The sequence below is a fragment of the Phyllopteryx taeniolatus genome, chromosome 13, assembly GCF_024500385.1.
Source record: "Phyllopteryx taeniolatus isolate TA_2022b chromosome 13, UOR_Ptae_1.2, whole genome shotgun sequence".
NCBI lineage: Eukaryota > Metazoa > Chordata > Actinopteri > Syngnathiformes > Syngnathidae > Phyllopteryx > Phyllopteryx taeniolatus.
Genome location: NC_084514.1, coordinates 6,723,060 through 6,740,875, shown reverse-complemented (window position 1 = coordinate 6,740,875; position 17,816 = coordinate 6,723,060). Strand labels below are relative to the sequence as shown.

The 17,816-nt window shown below is 40.7% G+C and overlaps 1 protein-coding gene across 6 annotated transcripts in view; it reads right to left on the bottom strand.

The window, feature by feature from the left end:
- The window catches only part of dph6 (diphthamine biosynthesis 6), a 79,631-nt gene that overhangs the window by 21,842 nt on the left and 39,973 nt on the right, over positions 1-17,816 (bottom strand). For all 6 annotated transcript variants that reach the window (XM_061794858.1, XM_061794861.1, XM_061794859.1 and 3 more), the window contains 3 exons: positions 17,080-17,217; positions 15,004-15,133; positions 14,754-14,928 (listed from right to left, as the gene is read on the bottom strand). In XM_061794858.1, the coding sequence (XP_061650842.1) occupies positions 14,754-14,928; positions 15,004-15,133; positions 17,080-17,217 (443 nt within the window). The remainder of the gene's footprint in view (positions 1-14,753; positions 14,929-15,003; positions 15,134-17,079; positions 17,218-17,816) is intronic.

Sequence of the window (17,816 nt, the reverse complement as noted above, 5' to 3'; positions counted from 1 at the left end):
TACACACACACACACACACACACACACACACACACACACAGAGTGAGAGATATGCACTGTCATGTCAGCTCTGGTCAACTTTATGCTGGTCGGAGAGGGCTGCCGCTCAATCGCCAACCAAGGTCGGGGTTGGTGGGGGAAGGGGGGGGGGGGGGGAGGCTGACAGTGGGACACTAAGGAGAGGCGTATCGCCAATGCCGATGGGCATGAATAAACAAACATGTCCTCTCTCTCCATCACTCAAATAAGTGCTTGTTTTTTTTCCTGCTGGGATTTTCAAATGTTGAGCTCTGTATTGTGTACAAATGTAACATAGCGCTTCTATTGGGAGCAGGACAAAATGGCGATATTGTGCGTGTTACATTTTCAAAAGAACAGCATCAATATATTGGTATATGACATTTGATGATAATTTTGACTTTTCAATATGTCGCGAATGTCCGAATTCCGCCTTTTCATTCAAACATACAAGCTTTTTGCCCAACAGTGGCGCATCCCCCCCACCCAAAAAAAAAAATGTTGGAGAAAAATAACACTCTATCAACTGGTATTGTTCGTCCCGTGTTACTATCTGGCAATAATATTGTATCATGAGTTACTCAGCGATTCTTATTCCTAATTTTGAGTTGTGACGCATCTTACATGGTTTTCTACCAAAATATCGCTGCATCGTGATATGAACCGATATCATTGGAAAAATAATGAAATTTCATACCATGAGTTACACCTCAACTCGACTTTATTTCTAGAGCACTCTAACAACAAGTGCAGTTGTAACCAAGTGATGTACATCGAACACCAAAAACAATAATTGAGATATCATGAATAAATAAATATTATTTTCCAATTGAAATATACAAGAACTCTCTTCACATTGGCATTTCGCAAACAGGAGGTGCAGAGTTTTATTCCCTCTTGTTGCATGGTCGACATTACAGGGGTGTACAAACCTTTTCCTCCGGGGGCTGCAGACAAAAAAATCAAAGGATGGAAGGGCCACTTTCCAATTGTTCGTCTTTATTAAACGATCACAATTGATCATTCATGTGATACGTTCACAAATTTAGACCTTGACACGCAACCGAAAGTGGAAGAAACATTTTTTTTCTTCTGAAAATGAATTATCTTTATTCCTGAGGTAACATTTTCTTACTATTTTAGATGCAAATTGTTTCATTGCATATCTAGAAAATCTCTATAGAAAACCAATTTATTAATATTAGTAGTAGTCGTAAGTGCGTCGCATCCATGTGGGATGTGTGTGTCGCTAACCCCGCCCCACTTTTTCAACACCCACACCAAATAGTGTATTGGGCCGTGTCAAACACTACTTTTTGTGTATGCTGCGTGATGATTAAAAAATGGACGGAGGGCCATTAATGGCCCACGGGTCGCAGTTTGGACACACCTGGTGTACGTGTTGCTTGAAGTTGTTTGCCAATAAGAGAGAGGACCACGATTGAAGTCTCCACTGATCAGCATGAGGGCGCCGAGCTTCTGAAATTGGAATCTTGCGATCACAGCGTACATGACGTCACTCAGGTTTCATACAAGTGGAAGTTTGAATGTAAACAAACAACTGCAGTTTTCTAACAGCTGCTGTAAACAGGCTGCCGATTGTCAGTCGCACACAATAACAACAAGCGCTGATATTCTCTGCCAAAACATGTCACATTGAAAACACTGTAAATTAGGCAAAACAGTTTAGCATGACATAAAATAAATATAAATGGCTAGAACGTGTGGAAAAGGACAAAAAAAAGGACAAAGTTAGCTGAGCTGTTTGAACAGGCTGCCGACTCACACAGGCGCCACTTTCAAATCTGTGGCGATGCGTATCTCATCTCTAATTCCAATGTTGTGATCTTTTTATCGTACATGGTTTTCTTTCAATATATCAATTATGTATGGTATGGTATCGTTAGAAAAATATTGCAATATCGTATCATGACTCCAACTTACTCTGTGATTCCGAGTCGTACTGCATCATTTATGGTTTCCTTACAATGTATCGATTATCTTTGTATCGTGATACAATCGGTACCTTTAGAAAAATACAACAATACCATCTACTGTACATGGTTTTCCTCAAATATATTGCTATATCGTCCTTCCTATATGAAAGAAACAAAGCTAAACCATGACTGGGGCCGGACTGATGGAAGGGCATGCTTTTTTTCATGGCGTTAGGGAAATGGCCCTGACTGCCTTCAACTGTCGCCACCTCCGATCTTTTGACAAATTGGTTGTGAGGCTTTTTACGACTGATGCACATATCGCAAAAATCATTTCTGCCAAGCCTCCCTCGCTCTGTGTGCATGTGTGTGTGTGTGTGTGTGTGTGTGACCTGCCCGTGGGGACATGACAAGCACTGCCACGCATCGCTCTATCAAGCCCGATCTTTCCAGGACAATGCAAATGATGACAAATTCCATCATCCTGCATTATGCGCTTTGCCGCTAATCTCCCTAATTCGAGAGAATCGCGGAGGGTCTCGCCGTTTGGGCTTGAGGGCCATGTTTGTCTGATTGAATGATGATGAAACGGCAGCCATCCCTCCCCCCTGCTGTCCTCCATCTACGACCACCACGTTTCCTCTAGTCTTATCACATCATTTTCTTGTTTTTTTTTTCTTTTTATCTGTGCAGTTATGGTAGTTTATAATGCACAGAATGTGAAATGTCCACTCCAAGTGTACCTAGTATAAAGACAACATGCTCTAGATGAGCACTGTTGATTACAATTATGAGTTTTGGACAAAACAAAGAATGATGTCAACAAGACAGTGCTTCGAAAAAACACAGGAGAGTGTGCAGTACCACCTAGCCGCGACAGATGGCAGTATGGCTGCATGAAAAGACAAAGCCCAAAAAGTCAAAAAACACCTATTGTAAACCATTTCTCTTTTCTTGCCCAAAGTCAAAATGCTCTTTTTAATAAACTACAAATTCCAGTAGTGTACTGCGGTAATATTGAATAAGCTGTAAATCATTATTTGTGGTCCGTACTGCTTAAAACTGTTGCATGTTTGCTTGTATTCATTTTCCATTAAATAACTACATAGGAATTTGTTGCATTGATGATGATACAGCAATGTCAATAAAGACAGTCACACAGAAAATATTCAATAAGAATAACGTGTATTTTTTATAATGTTTCCCAGATATTTATGGTATGAATTGGTAAATGGTAAAAGTATTGTAACAGTAAAACTGAACACATGAATGAACAAAAAAGTACTATACTATACAATAAAGAGCAGAAATTAAAAAAAATGTTTGTTGAAGTTAAATTTCCCATTGTGGGATTATTTAGTACAATAAAATAAAATAAAAAATCAATAAATACATTTGTATATATTATATCGATACTTTAAATGTATAAAAACAAACAAGAAAAAAATATACTAGTAAAAGATATATACAGTTTGACAAGAACTGTAATGTCCCAAATTATCTATATCATCCATGTTATTCAGATATACTTCAGATATCTAAATGACAAAACCTATTGATTTAGAAAAAAAAAACTAAACATGGAAAACATATACTGTGTATGTATATATGAAATTACATATATTATACTAATGCAATATTATGTTTACATCTTCAACTGAATTTCAAATTATTCATAGTATTTAAGTTATGATTTTAAATATTTACATATTTATTCCAATTGAAATAGTAAAAAACTGTATTGACACAAGTGCACTGCAAAATATATTAAAAGATGTGCTGAATCCCTCCAAAACTTCAGTATTCCAAATGGAAATGAATGGAAATAATATCACCCTGAACATCTTAATTTCATAACCTATGGGCCCCTGACAACCCAAAATAATAAATCCATAACATCAATAAGATATGTACATTAAAAGGCAACATGCTGAAACATAAAAATACAAGCTGTGTATTATTCATCCTTTTTCTAGCTCGGCAAAGGGCAACCCACCAGATGACAGCGGCGTTTGAAAAATAAATGACCGCGCGCTTAGACGTTCTCACTCCAACGAATTGCCTCCGTATCCTATTTATGATCAAGTCAGCCCCCCACCCCACCCCAAAAAAAAAAACTAAAATGTAAAGTAAACGTTAATCTTTTCTGAGTTGTCTGTGGTGCTGCAAAAAAAAAAATGGAAATGCTGGCATATTGTTGCATGTGGATGTAATAATCATTTCTATCCAGAGGCAGCAACTGTCACTTTTAATGTACGCAACTTAAGGAATCGCAGAACTGGGGCATAATAATCACATACATCATCTGCTGCTGGAGCAAATTCCTAAAATACAAAAAAGGGCTGAGCAGCATCAGCGTTACATTTGCTAGTCATTCTATGCTCCTCTTTCATTAATCTTCTTGTGCTCTCCAAACAAACTACAAACAAAACCCACAGACCATGAATATGTTAATTCAATTTAACCTTACGTCTTGGTGAAAAAAACCCAGTTCTTTTCCCACCCTATTATTACATGCTGGGCTCCAGAATTGGTCGATCTGCATAGGCCACAGGTGTATATTTCAAAAGGGGCATCTTAAACTTCATTTGTGTGTGAATGTGAACTTTTTAAAAAGTCCAATTTAAAGTGCATGCGCTTTTTCTATTGGTTGGTGTGTATCAACTGCTTTGAATATGTCACCAGGAACACCTCTTTGTGTGTAAATCCATCTTTTAAAACAATTTAAACAAAAATTGCATTTACCAATCGAGCATTAGGTTGGGCCCCTGTATTGGCTGCTTTGAATGTTTCACAAGCAGCATCTCATCCTCAGTGTTTGAATGTGATTTTTATTTAATTTACTTATGATTTTCCCTTTATTTATTTTTCTATTTTTTTAATACCATGTCCCAATTATGGATGTTTTAACACTTAAAAGCATATTTAATATCCTCCGTGTGAGTGAGTGAGTCAGTGTGTGTAAATAATTGTTAATAAAAATCCATTTAATATTTTCTCTTGAAATAAATGCCTTTCCCCACAGAAATATCAACTGCCCCGTAGTGGTTGGCCTATTGGCCACAAGTTTACATTTCACAAGGAGCATCTTCAACTTCCTCTGTGCATGAATTTGATTGATTTATTTATTTTTACATTCAATTTATTATTTCTTTAAAATGAAGTGCATTTCCCACCCAAATATTAGATGCAGTGCTCCTGTATCGGTCGGTCCGTATTGGGCGCATGTGTATATTTAACAGGGAGCTTCTTCAACATCCTCCTTGGGTGTGCGTGTGTGTGTGTGTGTGTGTGTGTGTGTGCGTGTGTGTGCCTGTCAGCTCTCGTCTCTGCGGGGGGAAGAAACACAGGCGGTCAGCTCTGAATATAGCAGCTAGTTACCATAGTAATGGGATGGTGATATATCTTTATCTCCTCTCACAGCGTTGATGGTAGTGGACTATGTTTTTTTTTTTTTATCTATGCGTTTCCTCTTCACTTATTGCAATGTACCACTGAAAAGAAGCATGCCGTGCCGCCCTTGACCGGGGAAGCCAATACTAATCGTCAACACATGGGGGGGGGGGGGGATTGGGAATAATTGACGTGTTTTGACTGAGCGTTTGCCGTCATTGATAGCTGGAGTGTCATGGTGGATAGCGACGGCGGCGCATACACACACTTTGGCGTGCCTGTGAACCACTCACCACTCTGCTGCACGTGCACACACACGATCGCACTCACACACGAAATGTGGTTCTTTAAAAAAATAAAAATAAAAAACAAGAAGAATCAAATTGCTCTACACATTATAACTCCTACTACTACAAATATGTTCACCCTTACTGGCCACAACATTAGGTACACCTAATGAGGCGCAAAGAAAAAACGTAAACTGCCTAAATGTATATACACAGATATAATAATTCAGACTGTTCAAACGGTTAGCCTTACACAAAAGCAGTTTTATGTTTTGCATTTTGTTCCTTTACTTTCCCCAATGTGAACCGAGCCATGACCTTAAAACCCAGGTCCGTGCAGTTTTTAAAAAAAATATTTTTTTTGTTTGTTTGTTTGGTTTTTTTTGGGGTGGAGGAGGCTGGGGTTAATGGTGGCTAAAGAAACCTGAGACCTGTTGATTGTTTGACAGAAAAACAGTTGGATAATTACGAATCCTATATTACTAACTTGACAACATCACAATTAGGTATTTCATTACTGTTGATGCAGCACTTGTACTACAACTCATCAATTGTGCATACGGAACTCATGTTGTGGCCATTTACAAGCCAAGCAACTGTAAAGCACATAATTCTATTAATAATTAAATATAGGGCGATATGTGGGTCTGTTGCGCTCCTTGCTTCCGAGGCAGTCAAGCACCAATAACAATACACAGAAAGCCCCCCTTAGAGGCAATCAGGCTCAGGCCCATAAATGAGTGGGAGTGTGGCAGCGGACAGCGATGCACTGTGACACATCCACTCCCTCCCCACGACCTCACTACATGCTAATACCAGCCTGTGTCCACCACGTGGTGCTGGCTGCTACACACGCCCCCATTAAAATACTGTCCATGAGACAATGACCCCCAAACGCAGTCCAGCGGTTCCAGGGCTGACTGGAGCTTCAAAACCACTTCAACACTGATATACGGTACTGTACACACTGGGAAGCCTCAAGCGAGCGGGAAGGGTATTCCAATCCTGGGACTAAATTACACAAGCATGTTTGCGGGATGCTTGCTAAATGAAAGCAGACCTCCGCCAAGGCTTAAGCGTGTGTCTGTCATGTGCGAAGTCAATGAGTTGACAACGGTATTTTGGGATGGTCGCAACAGGAAAGTACTATGTGGTATCTCTATGATTTGAGTACATTAGACAGACTGGGAACATCTCGTGGGGATTTTCAATGTTAAATTGCTGGTAAGTTGCGGGTAAATGTAAAATCTTGATGAAATCCAGATCAAATGTTATAGCTTCTGATTTAAGAGACTTCCACGAACCATCACTTTAGAAATGCTGAAGAGGATCAGATAAATTAATTATGTATACGTGAGCCACATGCTGCTTCACCAAGTCTAAAGACAAAGACATGAAAAGCCCGTTACACTAAAAAAACAAGCCATCATGTGATCACAAATATGCAATTGTTCAGTTACATGGACCACAACGTGCGATAATAACCCTGGGGAATAAGCCACATGCTGTTTCCCTCATTTGAAAGACAAAGAGTAAATGTCAAGATGGTACGTTATGACAAACATACAACTGTTTACAGTCAGAACACAGCGAGCAAGAGTTTTTAAGTCTAAAGACAAAGACGTGGTTATCTGATCACATGTAGCAGCCTATTACAATGAGACCAAACATCAAGCTGTGTCGTGATAACAAACATACAATTGTTCATGGATACTTGGAAAAGAATGTACAGAGAAAAACCTTGGCCATTGAGCCGCATGCTGCTTTAAAAAGTGTAAAGATGACGACGACCTACAAAAATCTAGCAAACATGGAGCTGCCTTGTGATGATGAACGTACAATTGTCCACAACTAGTTGGAACAGAGTGTACGGAACTTCTGAAGTCTAAAGATAAACACTTGGGCATATGATCACATGTAACAGTCTGAGTACACTGAACACTGCGCCGCCTTTTAAATTTCTGTTGACACACATGACATGCCAGTTTGTTGATGTCTCACTGGGTTTGATGAGTGGCTTTGGTGCGTGTCCACTTCAAGGGAAGTCATTTGACCTGGGTGTTTGTGTATCGGATGGCATCCAAGATAGTGTCAGTGGGGGGCAGGTGCTATACGCTAGCAGGAAGCCAATCAGTCGTCATCCTGACCGTCACTGAAGAAGTATTCGGACAAAAGGTCCATGCCATCGCACGCCATTCAGGTATTCCCAAAAGGAAACAAGTGTGCATTAACATCCGCTGTAAATGGGCGCGAGCGACGACACGTTTCGTCGCATTCCGGAGCTCATATTTCATCGACTCAATAACTTCGCCAGCTCCACTCACATAGCACCAAAATAAATCCGTAAAGTACGACAAGCGGGAGAGGTGAGATGAAAGCCGTGTTTTAATGGATGACGGCAAACAAGGGGGAAGTGGCATCAAGTTGCTGACAGGCGCCGCCTTCTCAGAGAGATCTGTCATATTTTAACCCGATTAATTTTTGTTGTATTCAAAATGTAGTTAAATGTCCTAATTAATGTTTGCACGGTATTGAGACCATGCGCCGTTTTTTAAGCTAATTACTCTTCAGTGCTAATTGAGGCAGATGGAGTTCCCAGTGAGGACTGTTAGGTGGTGAAGGCTGGCTGTAAGGTGAAACGCAAACTTCCAAATTGTTCTTATTTCAAAACAATGTGTCCTATTAGAAACCACCATAAAACCTTTGATTCTACAGGCAGTGTTTTAATATGTATTTTAGCATTCTTAATGGTCACACAATAATAAAGAGAAATTAGCCACTGGATATTATTTTGTGGGGGGCATCACAAGAAAAAATGAGAGAAAAAGCCAAATAAAAAGCAAAACAAACTTTGGGAGTTAATCCTTTAGATGTTTAGTGAGCTGAAGAAAATACTATGTGACTGTCTGCATAGTCTGCTCATTCCTAAAAAAAAAAAAAATAAATAAAAAAAATCAACAAAGACGTCTTTGTGTTCTCCAAGCAATATATAACCCACAAAATAATGCTGTTGCTGTTAGCTATGCAAGCCTAAAAAATAAAAAGGCACACTTTTGCCCCAAGCGAAGCAATGCAATGGCATTACCTAGAAAATAATGCTATGTTGTTGTTAGCTTGTTAATGGCTCAAGCTATGTGGTCATTCGCACAGTTATTAAGTAAAAAAAAATAAGTTCCTGTCATTGTTTTTCAGTATTTTCAACGCCCGTTGCAAGATTATTCAAATGCTAATGTGTGCCTGGTACACCTCCACTGCCCTTTGACGCTAATTGGCGGCGTCACTTCCAATTTGCCGCCGATGCCTGGTGGTCCACTTTGACAATTTTCAAAATTCAATGCAAATCCTACTGCAGCTTGGCACACACCACCCTCTCCAATGTTGGAGCGAACTTCAGTGGGGGAGAGCGGTGGGGGGTGGGGCGGGCCGGTGGGTGGCTAAATCTTGACGTCAACCCGTCTAATCCCCCCGAACACCGCTCTCACAATGTGATCAATGAGTCTAATTTCCCGGCAAATATCCCATGGGTGAACTATTTTACCTAAACGGGTAAGAGGAGATGGTACGCAAGCCATCGCCTGTCTATTCAAGCTCACACAATCTATTTTGTTGTTAGTTATTTTTTATTTCTGTTGACGGCCAACATGGTGAGCCTAGTTAGCACGTCTGCCTCAAAGTTAAGGTTTGGGGTTCGACTCTCGGCTCTGTTTTTTTTTTTTTTGCCTCCCGCATTCCAAAAACATGCATGTTAGGTTAACTGTAGACTGTAGATTATCCACAGCTGTGGTTAATGTGAGCATGAATGTCTACACGTGCCCTAGTGGCGACCATTCCCGGGTGTACCTCACCTCTCGCCCAAAGTCAGCTGGGATAGGCTCCAGCTCACCTGCAACTCTAATGGATGGATCGATAGAGTTCTGTAGAAAAATGTACAGCCATTGTTCTATTACACTAATTGGACGGAATTGTTTAAACGCTTCGGCTATGAAACTTTTATTCCTCCGCTTTTGGTTTAAGTGGCGGTTTGACGTCGCCGTCTTTGGTTCGTCGGTTCATTGATTGACTCACTAAAGCGGTAAAGCATCTTAATTGGAGTATGCAAATGATGTCAAGCACAATTGGCGGCCCGCTTTGCAATTTGATCTATGATAAGACAGCAAAAACAATTAATGGCAAAATGGTTTGACGCAAACACGCTGAGAAATGAAGAATGCAAATCAAGTAAGTGAAGGCCTTAAAGGCATAGCGTGCATTTTTGCCACCATAGCCTTGATGTAACATCATAAAGGTTAACTAATTCTTTGAATCAAAATTCAAGATAAACATGTCAAGAGTTGACATTCCGCGTGAGAAGGCGGGCAGCTGGATGATGACTTTGAAGGTCCAGCGTCCGTCATGTGTCAAGCTAATCAACATGTTAGCGGGCTGTGAGACACAACAACGAATGCAGATAATTCCTCAAAGTCCACTGTCATATGTGTACAATAACACTGAGGCAGCATGGCTGTTGAGCACAGGTGGGCAAAATAAATAAAGTAAATATTTGTTGGGTCAGTGAATTTACAATTTGGCACTGAGTTAAAGTTAAATTTGTTCGCCTTGATGGTGGTTTTGTAGCAGTTTTCGTTTAAATTATTTCAGGCATGACACGTTTATGACAATATGTCCGTGAGGCGTTTTGGGAATAGAAGCCAAAAGTAAAGAGTATCGGGAAAGCGCAACGAGAGCGACGAGGGTTGAATGCTATAAAGAACCCAAAACCACACGGAAGAAACACGGCCGTGGATGTTCTTTGGTATCCCGGTTCAACCACAGGATTTACAAGAGCACACTCTAAAATGATACTGATGCATTACGACTTCTCTTCTTGAAAGAATGTTATGGGGCGAACAGATGATGACTTTGCGTGGCTCTTCGACACACCTGTTGAGCTCTTTACAAGCAATAATAAGAGGCTGGGCTGCGAGACACGAGCTAATGTGATGAGTGAGAAATTTCTTTATGGGGTTTTATACAGTGGCGCCGTAAAAGTTCCAACAGGAACCCATTTCCTAGCTTTGAGCAAAAACAGTTGGCCTGTTGATTTTTGAGGGATTGGACAGACTATGCAGACAGTCGCCTTATCCATTAACAAACTAGCAACAGCATACCACTATTTTACAGATAATAAAAGAAAAAAAAGGTGTGCCTTTTAAGTTTTCGCTGACTGAAATGGATGACCACATAGTTTTATGAAGAGCCTACGTTTGTAAAATAACCTTTTAAATTGCGTATCAAATCCCAAATGCAATATTTAGGAGAATTGCAAGTACAATATTTTCCCAGACTGTTCAGACACATATTTCCCACAGTAATCATAATTACATAGTCTGGAGATAATTAATTGAATTACATTTTTATTTACAGAATGTATTAGACTGATTATAATCTCCCAAATGGAAATTGTACATAATTACCATAAAATATTTGTTCCATAATTGTATCAACCTCCTTAAAAAAGGCTGCTATTGCTTGAATTGACTTCTGATTGTCTTACAACTTTAGGCTCGTTGGTATAAGTCCTTCTGCTGTCAGCCGGGGCCACGTCGGCACGGCAACAGCTACCGAGGAGGAGTGTCTCCATGATGGAGGCGCTGATGACAGTCTCCCAGCAAGGGGCTAATTGTATTAATATGCAAAAAAAAAATATATATAATAATAATAATCATTCACCATTTCACTGAAGAGCCCCTTCATACATGTTTTTGATCAAATTAAGTCATTGTGGTGAGAAGGAGATTTCGAACAAGCAGACTCCTTGCATTGTTTTCTCCGATGGCTTGGAATGGGAATGAAGGATGATGATCATTAGCAGCGGGGTGCAAAAGTCCACAGTTTTCCAGGGACGTAATCCCATTTCCACAGTGGACTTGATGAGTTTAGACCAGTGATTCCCAACCACTGTGCTGTGGCACATTAGTATGATTGGGTGAACCACAGGAAATGCCCCAATTTCAATAAATTGGTAAGATTATTATTATTTTTTTTTACTACAATACAGTATTTAAAAATGATGTAACTTTGTTCATCTATCCATGCAAGTGACGTATAGTGACAGGCAGAACAATGAAATGGTCTTCCATTCGATGATAGAGCTGTTAAAGATGATCTCCGTGTCTATAGTCAATCCGCTATATGTGGAACGTCACGTGACCAATGCGAAAACCGGGTTAGCTGACTTCCTGTGAATGCAACGCTAATGAGCATAATGATGACATGACTGTTTGAAGCCAAACTTGCTAAAAGTTTGTTTTCTTTATGGTTAGGGTCGTCGGACAAAAGTTAAATACATGTATATAAGTTTTTAATACAAACATGATATGATATATGTAAACACGAACAATGTCTAAACATCAACTATTATTATCTTCGGTTTTGGTGTGTTAAAAAAATGACATTGTAGAAGTTGAAAGTTCTCACGGGTGCTATGTCACAGTCCACTTTTGCCATTCACCCGAGTGAGGAGTAAGTGCTTTTACTCATTTTGCCGAATGCAGAAGTCGCTTGCGCATATACCGGATTCCTGTGAATACAGGTATAGCAATTTGGCATTCAACTGAAGGGGCCCAGATTTCCCAATGAAGTATTAGTAGTAAGTACATTTTTGAGTGAAATGATAGAAGATCATCATTAATTTAGTAATGTGCGAACGGTGTTGTGCATCTGAGTCCATCTGTTTGTGACGTTTGACAAGAAAGACCACAATGAGTGAAAATGTAGACTGCTACGTTAGCTTATGGCACTAGCTAAAGACTGACTGACTACCTCCCAATCTTTTGTGAACAAAGGACTTTGATTTGGCTATTGACTGCTGTCGTACATTTCAGTCTCCATGTTTGTGCTGCTTGACTATGAGAGAAGCTTTAGACTGATATGTGAGCTCCGTGTGTTAGCCGCTGACTGGCTAGTTGCAAATTTTTGTGAGCAAAGGACTTTGAATATCCTGAGTGGTTTGGGACATTTGAGTACCTCTGTTTGTGAAGTTTGACAAGAAGGGGCACGAAGTAAAAATGTAGACTGCTACCTTAACTTCTTTTGCAAGCCTCTGAATGGCTAGTTTTTGACTGACTAGCTGTCAACTTTAAAGACTGTGAATTGGATGCTCTGCGGCCAGTGTCATGCATTTGAGTCCATCTGTTTGTGCTGTCTGACAAGAAAGAGTATTATGAGTGAGCTTCCATGAACAGGTTTTATAACGCCATGTTTAGGGACATATTTGGGAAGACGTGGGCAGCCATTACGGCTCGCTTGGACGCAGAACGTGTGTCTCCATAATTTTAAAACATAACACACAGTAAAAAAATACAAAGTGATGGCATAGTTAAAAAACAGTGTCGCGTAAGCAAGCCCTCGAGTAAATCCAACACTGTGACAACTCTCCAGGCTACAAATCTCAAGAATCCAAAGTGCGCTCGAGTCCACGAGCTGTGTTGAGTCACGGCCATATGTGCTGTCAAAGCATCTAAGCAAAGAGTTAATCCACACGTGCTCTAACTCTCAGATTTGGCAGCGGCATCAAGGACAGCGTGCAGGAGATGGACACTATCCTTGTTGACAGTACCTTGACAAGTGTAATCCTGGATAATACACACGGGGTAAACAAACAAAACAAAAAAACGCAGAGGCGAGCGCTCAACCGCAGCACCGCACTTCCCCCAGCTGCGGCGTTGGGATATGACATTCTTTCTGGGCTCCGAATGACAAAAATGGAGACGCACTTCCGACAGTGAGGGACAAAATACAGAATGATACAAAACCACAATCATACGCTGCAGCGCGCATAAACAGCAACGGAGGCAAATACATAAAAAGCATCATGTAACTACGCATCATGGGAACGTCCGCTAAGATCCTCTGAATCCCTGCATTTGTCCACCAATTTGACGTTATGCTCTTTGCAAAGCATAACACAAATGCGACAATTATAACTTGTGTCTGTGATGTGTCACTTAAATACAAGGATTAAGTTGTGGAAAATCACAGAAAAAGCAAATGGATACGTTAACAATGTGTGTCACATTTATAAGTGGACTATTTTCCAGCTAAATGAGTATCACTAGGCACAAACTGATTTTAAAAACAATGAAGAAGTAGAAAACTATTCCACAAATACGGCAGACATGGCATACAAATATTCATTCATTCATTCATCTTCCGTTCCGCTTATCCTCACTTGGGTCGTGGGCGTGCTGGAGCCTATCCAAGCTATCTCCGGGCGAGAGGCTGGGTACACCCTGAACTGGTTGCCAGCCAATCGCAGGGCACACATAAACAACCAACCACTCACACTCACATTCACATTCACATTCACACATACGGGCAATTTAGAGTCTACTCTTCATGTTTTTTGGGAGGAAACCGGAGTGCCTGGAGAAAACCCACGCAGGCACGGGGAGAACATGCAAACTCCACACAGGCGGGGCTGGGATTTGAACCCCGGTCCTCAGAACTGTGAGGCAGATGTGCTAACCAGTCGTCCACTGTGCCGCCGGCATACAAGTCGATGGCAAAAAAATACTATAAAATACTAAAGGTATAACTGGTTTATAACACCGTTAACTGTCCAACCAACTGAATTATTTTCGAATGTGTATTAGAAAAAACATGATTTCAATTACCTACCTATACATGCTTTTTACGGGACAGTAACAACAACCGAAATTACACAGCCATTATATTATATTATATTACCTAAAAATGGTTCACGCAGACATCAAATAATTAACTGCTGAGCTCATTTGAACTCTGTTGCTAACCAAAAGAGCAGCAGCTCCCACCAAGAAGACAAGATGAATTAAAGGGTGGAGACTTAGCGCATGCTGTAAACGAGTTCTCTGTTACGTATTAAAGACTATCTTAGTTTTGTGGTCTTTAACGACGATTAGCGTACCAGTAGAATAACAGCTCATTCCACAATATTGTTTGTTTATGTTCCGGGCGACTTATTAGTTCTTCCCAATCTGCCTCAGTTCTTTATATATTTCTCCATAATAATATTCTCAAAATGTATTTGTCCAAAAGCCCATTCAACCACCACTAAACATTATTCTAACCACATTTTCTCTGAGTGTAGCCTTCTTACCCTGAGGGCTTGGCTGTAGGGCCCTATGTTGGCCGGGGCCCAGTGAGATAGACTCTGCACGTGCAGCGCTTCTCTCCGATGAAAGCAGTCCTCCGCGGCCGGTTCGGTCCATTTATGGAGGAGACAGTCCATCTGGAGCAGTTGGCCAGCAGGCAGCGAGGCCTGGACACACACCCTGGATGGCAAAAATTTGTGTTGCACAACAACCACTCCGAATAAGAAGTGATTTGGAAATGCAATGCATTTGTACCTGGCAGGAGGGTTTGTGGTAAAGTGGTTCTTATACACCGCGTTGAGTTGACCAAAGTCCTCCATGCTGCTCACATACAGGTGAACAAGGACAATGTCCTTCATGTTCCAGCCTCTGTCATCCAGCTCACCTGGACATACACGAAGCAGCAGGATGACACGCCATAATAGATACTTCAGAGAGACATGCTTTAATACTGAACATTGTTAATTAAAGCATGTGTCTCCCAAAAATGATATCTTTCTTTTTTCCTTTCCGGTCAAAAACACAAAAAAACTTTTTTTTTCAAATAAGAAGATAATTGGACATTTTTTATATTGCATACCTGTACATGCTTATGGTTACCGTCATTGTTCAATAAAAAGCATGCACCTTTTTTTTTTTTCAAATGTAAATAAAATACAATTATTTAGTGTGTATTAGTATTTAGTGACCATATGTATATATATATATATATATATATATATATATATATATATATATATATATATATATATTTTGGGGGGGATACATACATTTCTGGGGTGGAGATACTGTACATGCTTTTTACTGGCCAGTGGTAATACGTAAACATGTTAGCAAAATATTTTTTAAAAAGTACATACATCCATCCATTTTCTGTCCAAATTGTTAAGTCAAGTTGTGAGTTATTTCCCTTTCTTCAGAAAAACAAAAGTTGTTTTTTTTTTTAACACATTTTTTAAAGAAAAATGTAGATAAGCTATCAACCAGACACCAACAAAACAGCAACTTATTAATGGTCAGTTTAAGCAATTCAGATTAGCTCCAACAATGTATTCTACTGGCTAAGTATGCATGCCTCAATTTCTGTTTTTTTTTGGTGGGTTTGTGGGTCCTCGAGGCAGTGCTTAACAATAAGGCCAACCTGTAGAATTGCAAAGCATCGCTTTCTGCTGAAGACGATCGTTTTGTTGATGTATTTTTAATACGACTGAAGCCGCAGTAAAGCACTAATGGTGTTTGTCCCTCCCTGTAAGCGTAAGCAGCATGCGTGCATGCCGAGTGCAAACACAGGCACAACAAAAAAAATCGCTCAAAGCCAAGACTCCCCTTGCAATGATTTGAAAGAGCTTCAAGTTTGTTTTGCCTTTGCCAACACCACCGTCTCGCACTACTTCATCCTCATACAAAGAGGCCGTTCATTAAATATTAACTTGTTTAATATTGTCTCGACGCTGTGCAGGCAGTTCAGCCCAGCACCGCGATAAACATTAAATATGCTTTTCATCTTTCACTCCTCTTTCTCCATCAAAAAAAAAAAGCGGGAGGAGAGAGAGCGGGGGAACTACAGATAGACTGCAAAAAGCGCTCACTTTCAAACATCTGTAGGGCAACAATGATAACCCCGTCCAACGTGACCGCACTGTCTGGACGCCTCCGTTCAAGTAGCGTCTGGCGTTAGGGTACATTCGAAGAGCTTGTCCTTTGTTTGGTGGCGAGGTCGCTGTTTGCTATTCCGCTCTAGCAGCCGACGTAGCATCTGACACGAGGCCTTGGTCTCCTGCTGGGTTGTCGAGCGCTTTAAACACGGGACAAGACCTCAGTCAAGCTTTGTCGCTTCACCTCATGAATACTAATAAAGCCAGAAGAAGGAGAAGACCAAAGGGACGGGAGGAGAAAGAAGTTCAGTCCCCCTGAGTGCTTCTCTAGGAAGTGTAGTCCTAAAATTTGTAACGCAACTTTCAAAAAGTACCAAAACATGTAGAGAATGTAGACATCTCAAGTGCAGTTCCAAACATGTACAATCTCCCAAACAGATAAGTAGACAAAGTTTACCAAGAGGAGACTAAGGGCAGCAAGAAAACTGGCTGCCACAGCGAAGTGGAGACTGTGGAGTATCATACTGCAGTGTCCAAAGCTAAGGCACAGCAACAGGGTGAGCTAACATCATCATGTGTTGTACAAGACACAGTACATTGTAGTGCTGGCTTTTGTTTATAGAAATGCATTAATAGCGAGTGGTCATTGAAAGACAAGAGTTTCCACAGCAATAGGATGACATGTATCCAAATGGAGAATATGGGCAGCAACCCTATTTCTGGATCCTTTGCTTACTTTGCAAGAGTACGAAAACTGCTGCAGTCTGGCCCTGGATCCTGGTGTCTTGGCTTCGCAGCCCGTGGATGCCAGAAATCCACTGATATCCTCGGGAAGTTCTGGAAGAACAGGATGGAGGCACATCTGTGGGGAGCGCTTTAAACATGGAAGAGGAGCGTGTTAGTAGGTTAGGAACACACCCCTTTTCGCACACCTCTGGTTTCCTCTCAAAGTCCAAAAATATGCATCTTACTCTATGTTCATTGAAGACACTGAAATGTTTTGCATGGGATGGTTGTTTGCTCATATAAGCCCTGCGATTGCCTGGCGGTCAGTCCAGGGTGTGCCCATTGGAGTACACATCTTAACCGATTAGACCCCACACAATGAGGACAAAAATCCCCACGTCTGCTTACTGCTCTTTTAGCAAGTGGTTTACTCAAGATGATCAGCACAGCACACCGCGCAGACAACAATATCTCTACCCCTACACTAGAAGTCTGTTGTCGTACCAAGACTGACCTGTGAAAGGCAGGTGTAACATTTACGATTGTTGGGTCGTTTTTTGCGCAGATCGGAAAGCAAAAATCACTCTTAACACACACCACATCACCGGACAATCCATCCATCCATCCATCCATTTTCGACACCACTTATGGGAGGAAGGGTGTACACCCTGGACTCCACAGGATAATTGCTTTCAGAGACATCTGAAAATCAGGCTTTTGGTGACTGATCGAAAAGGGTGGGAAAAT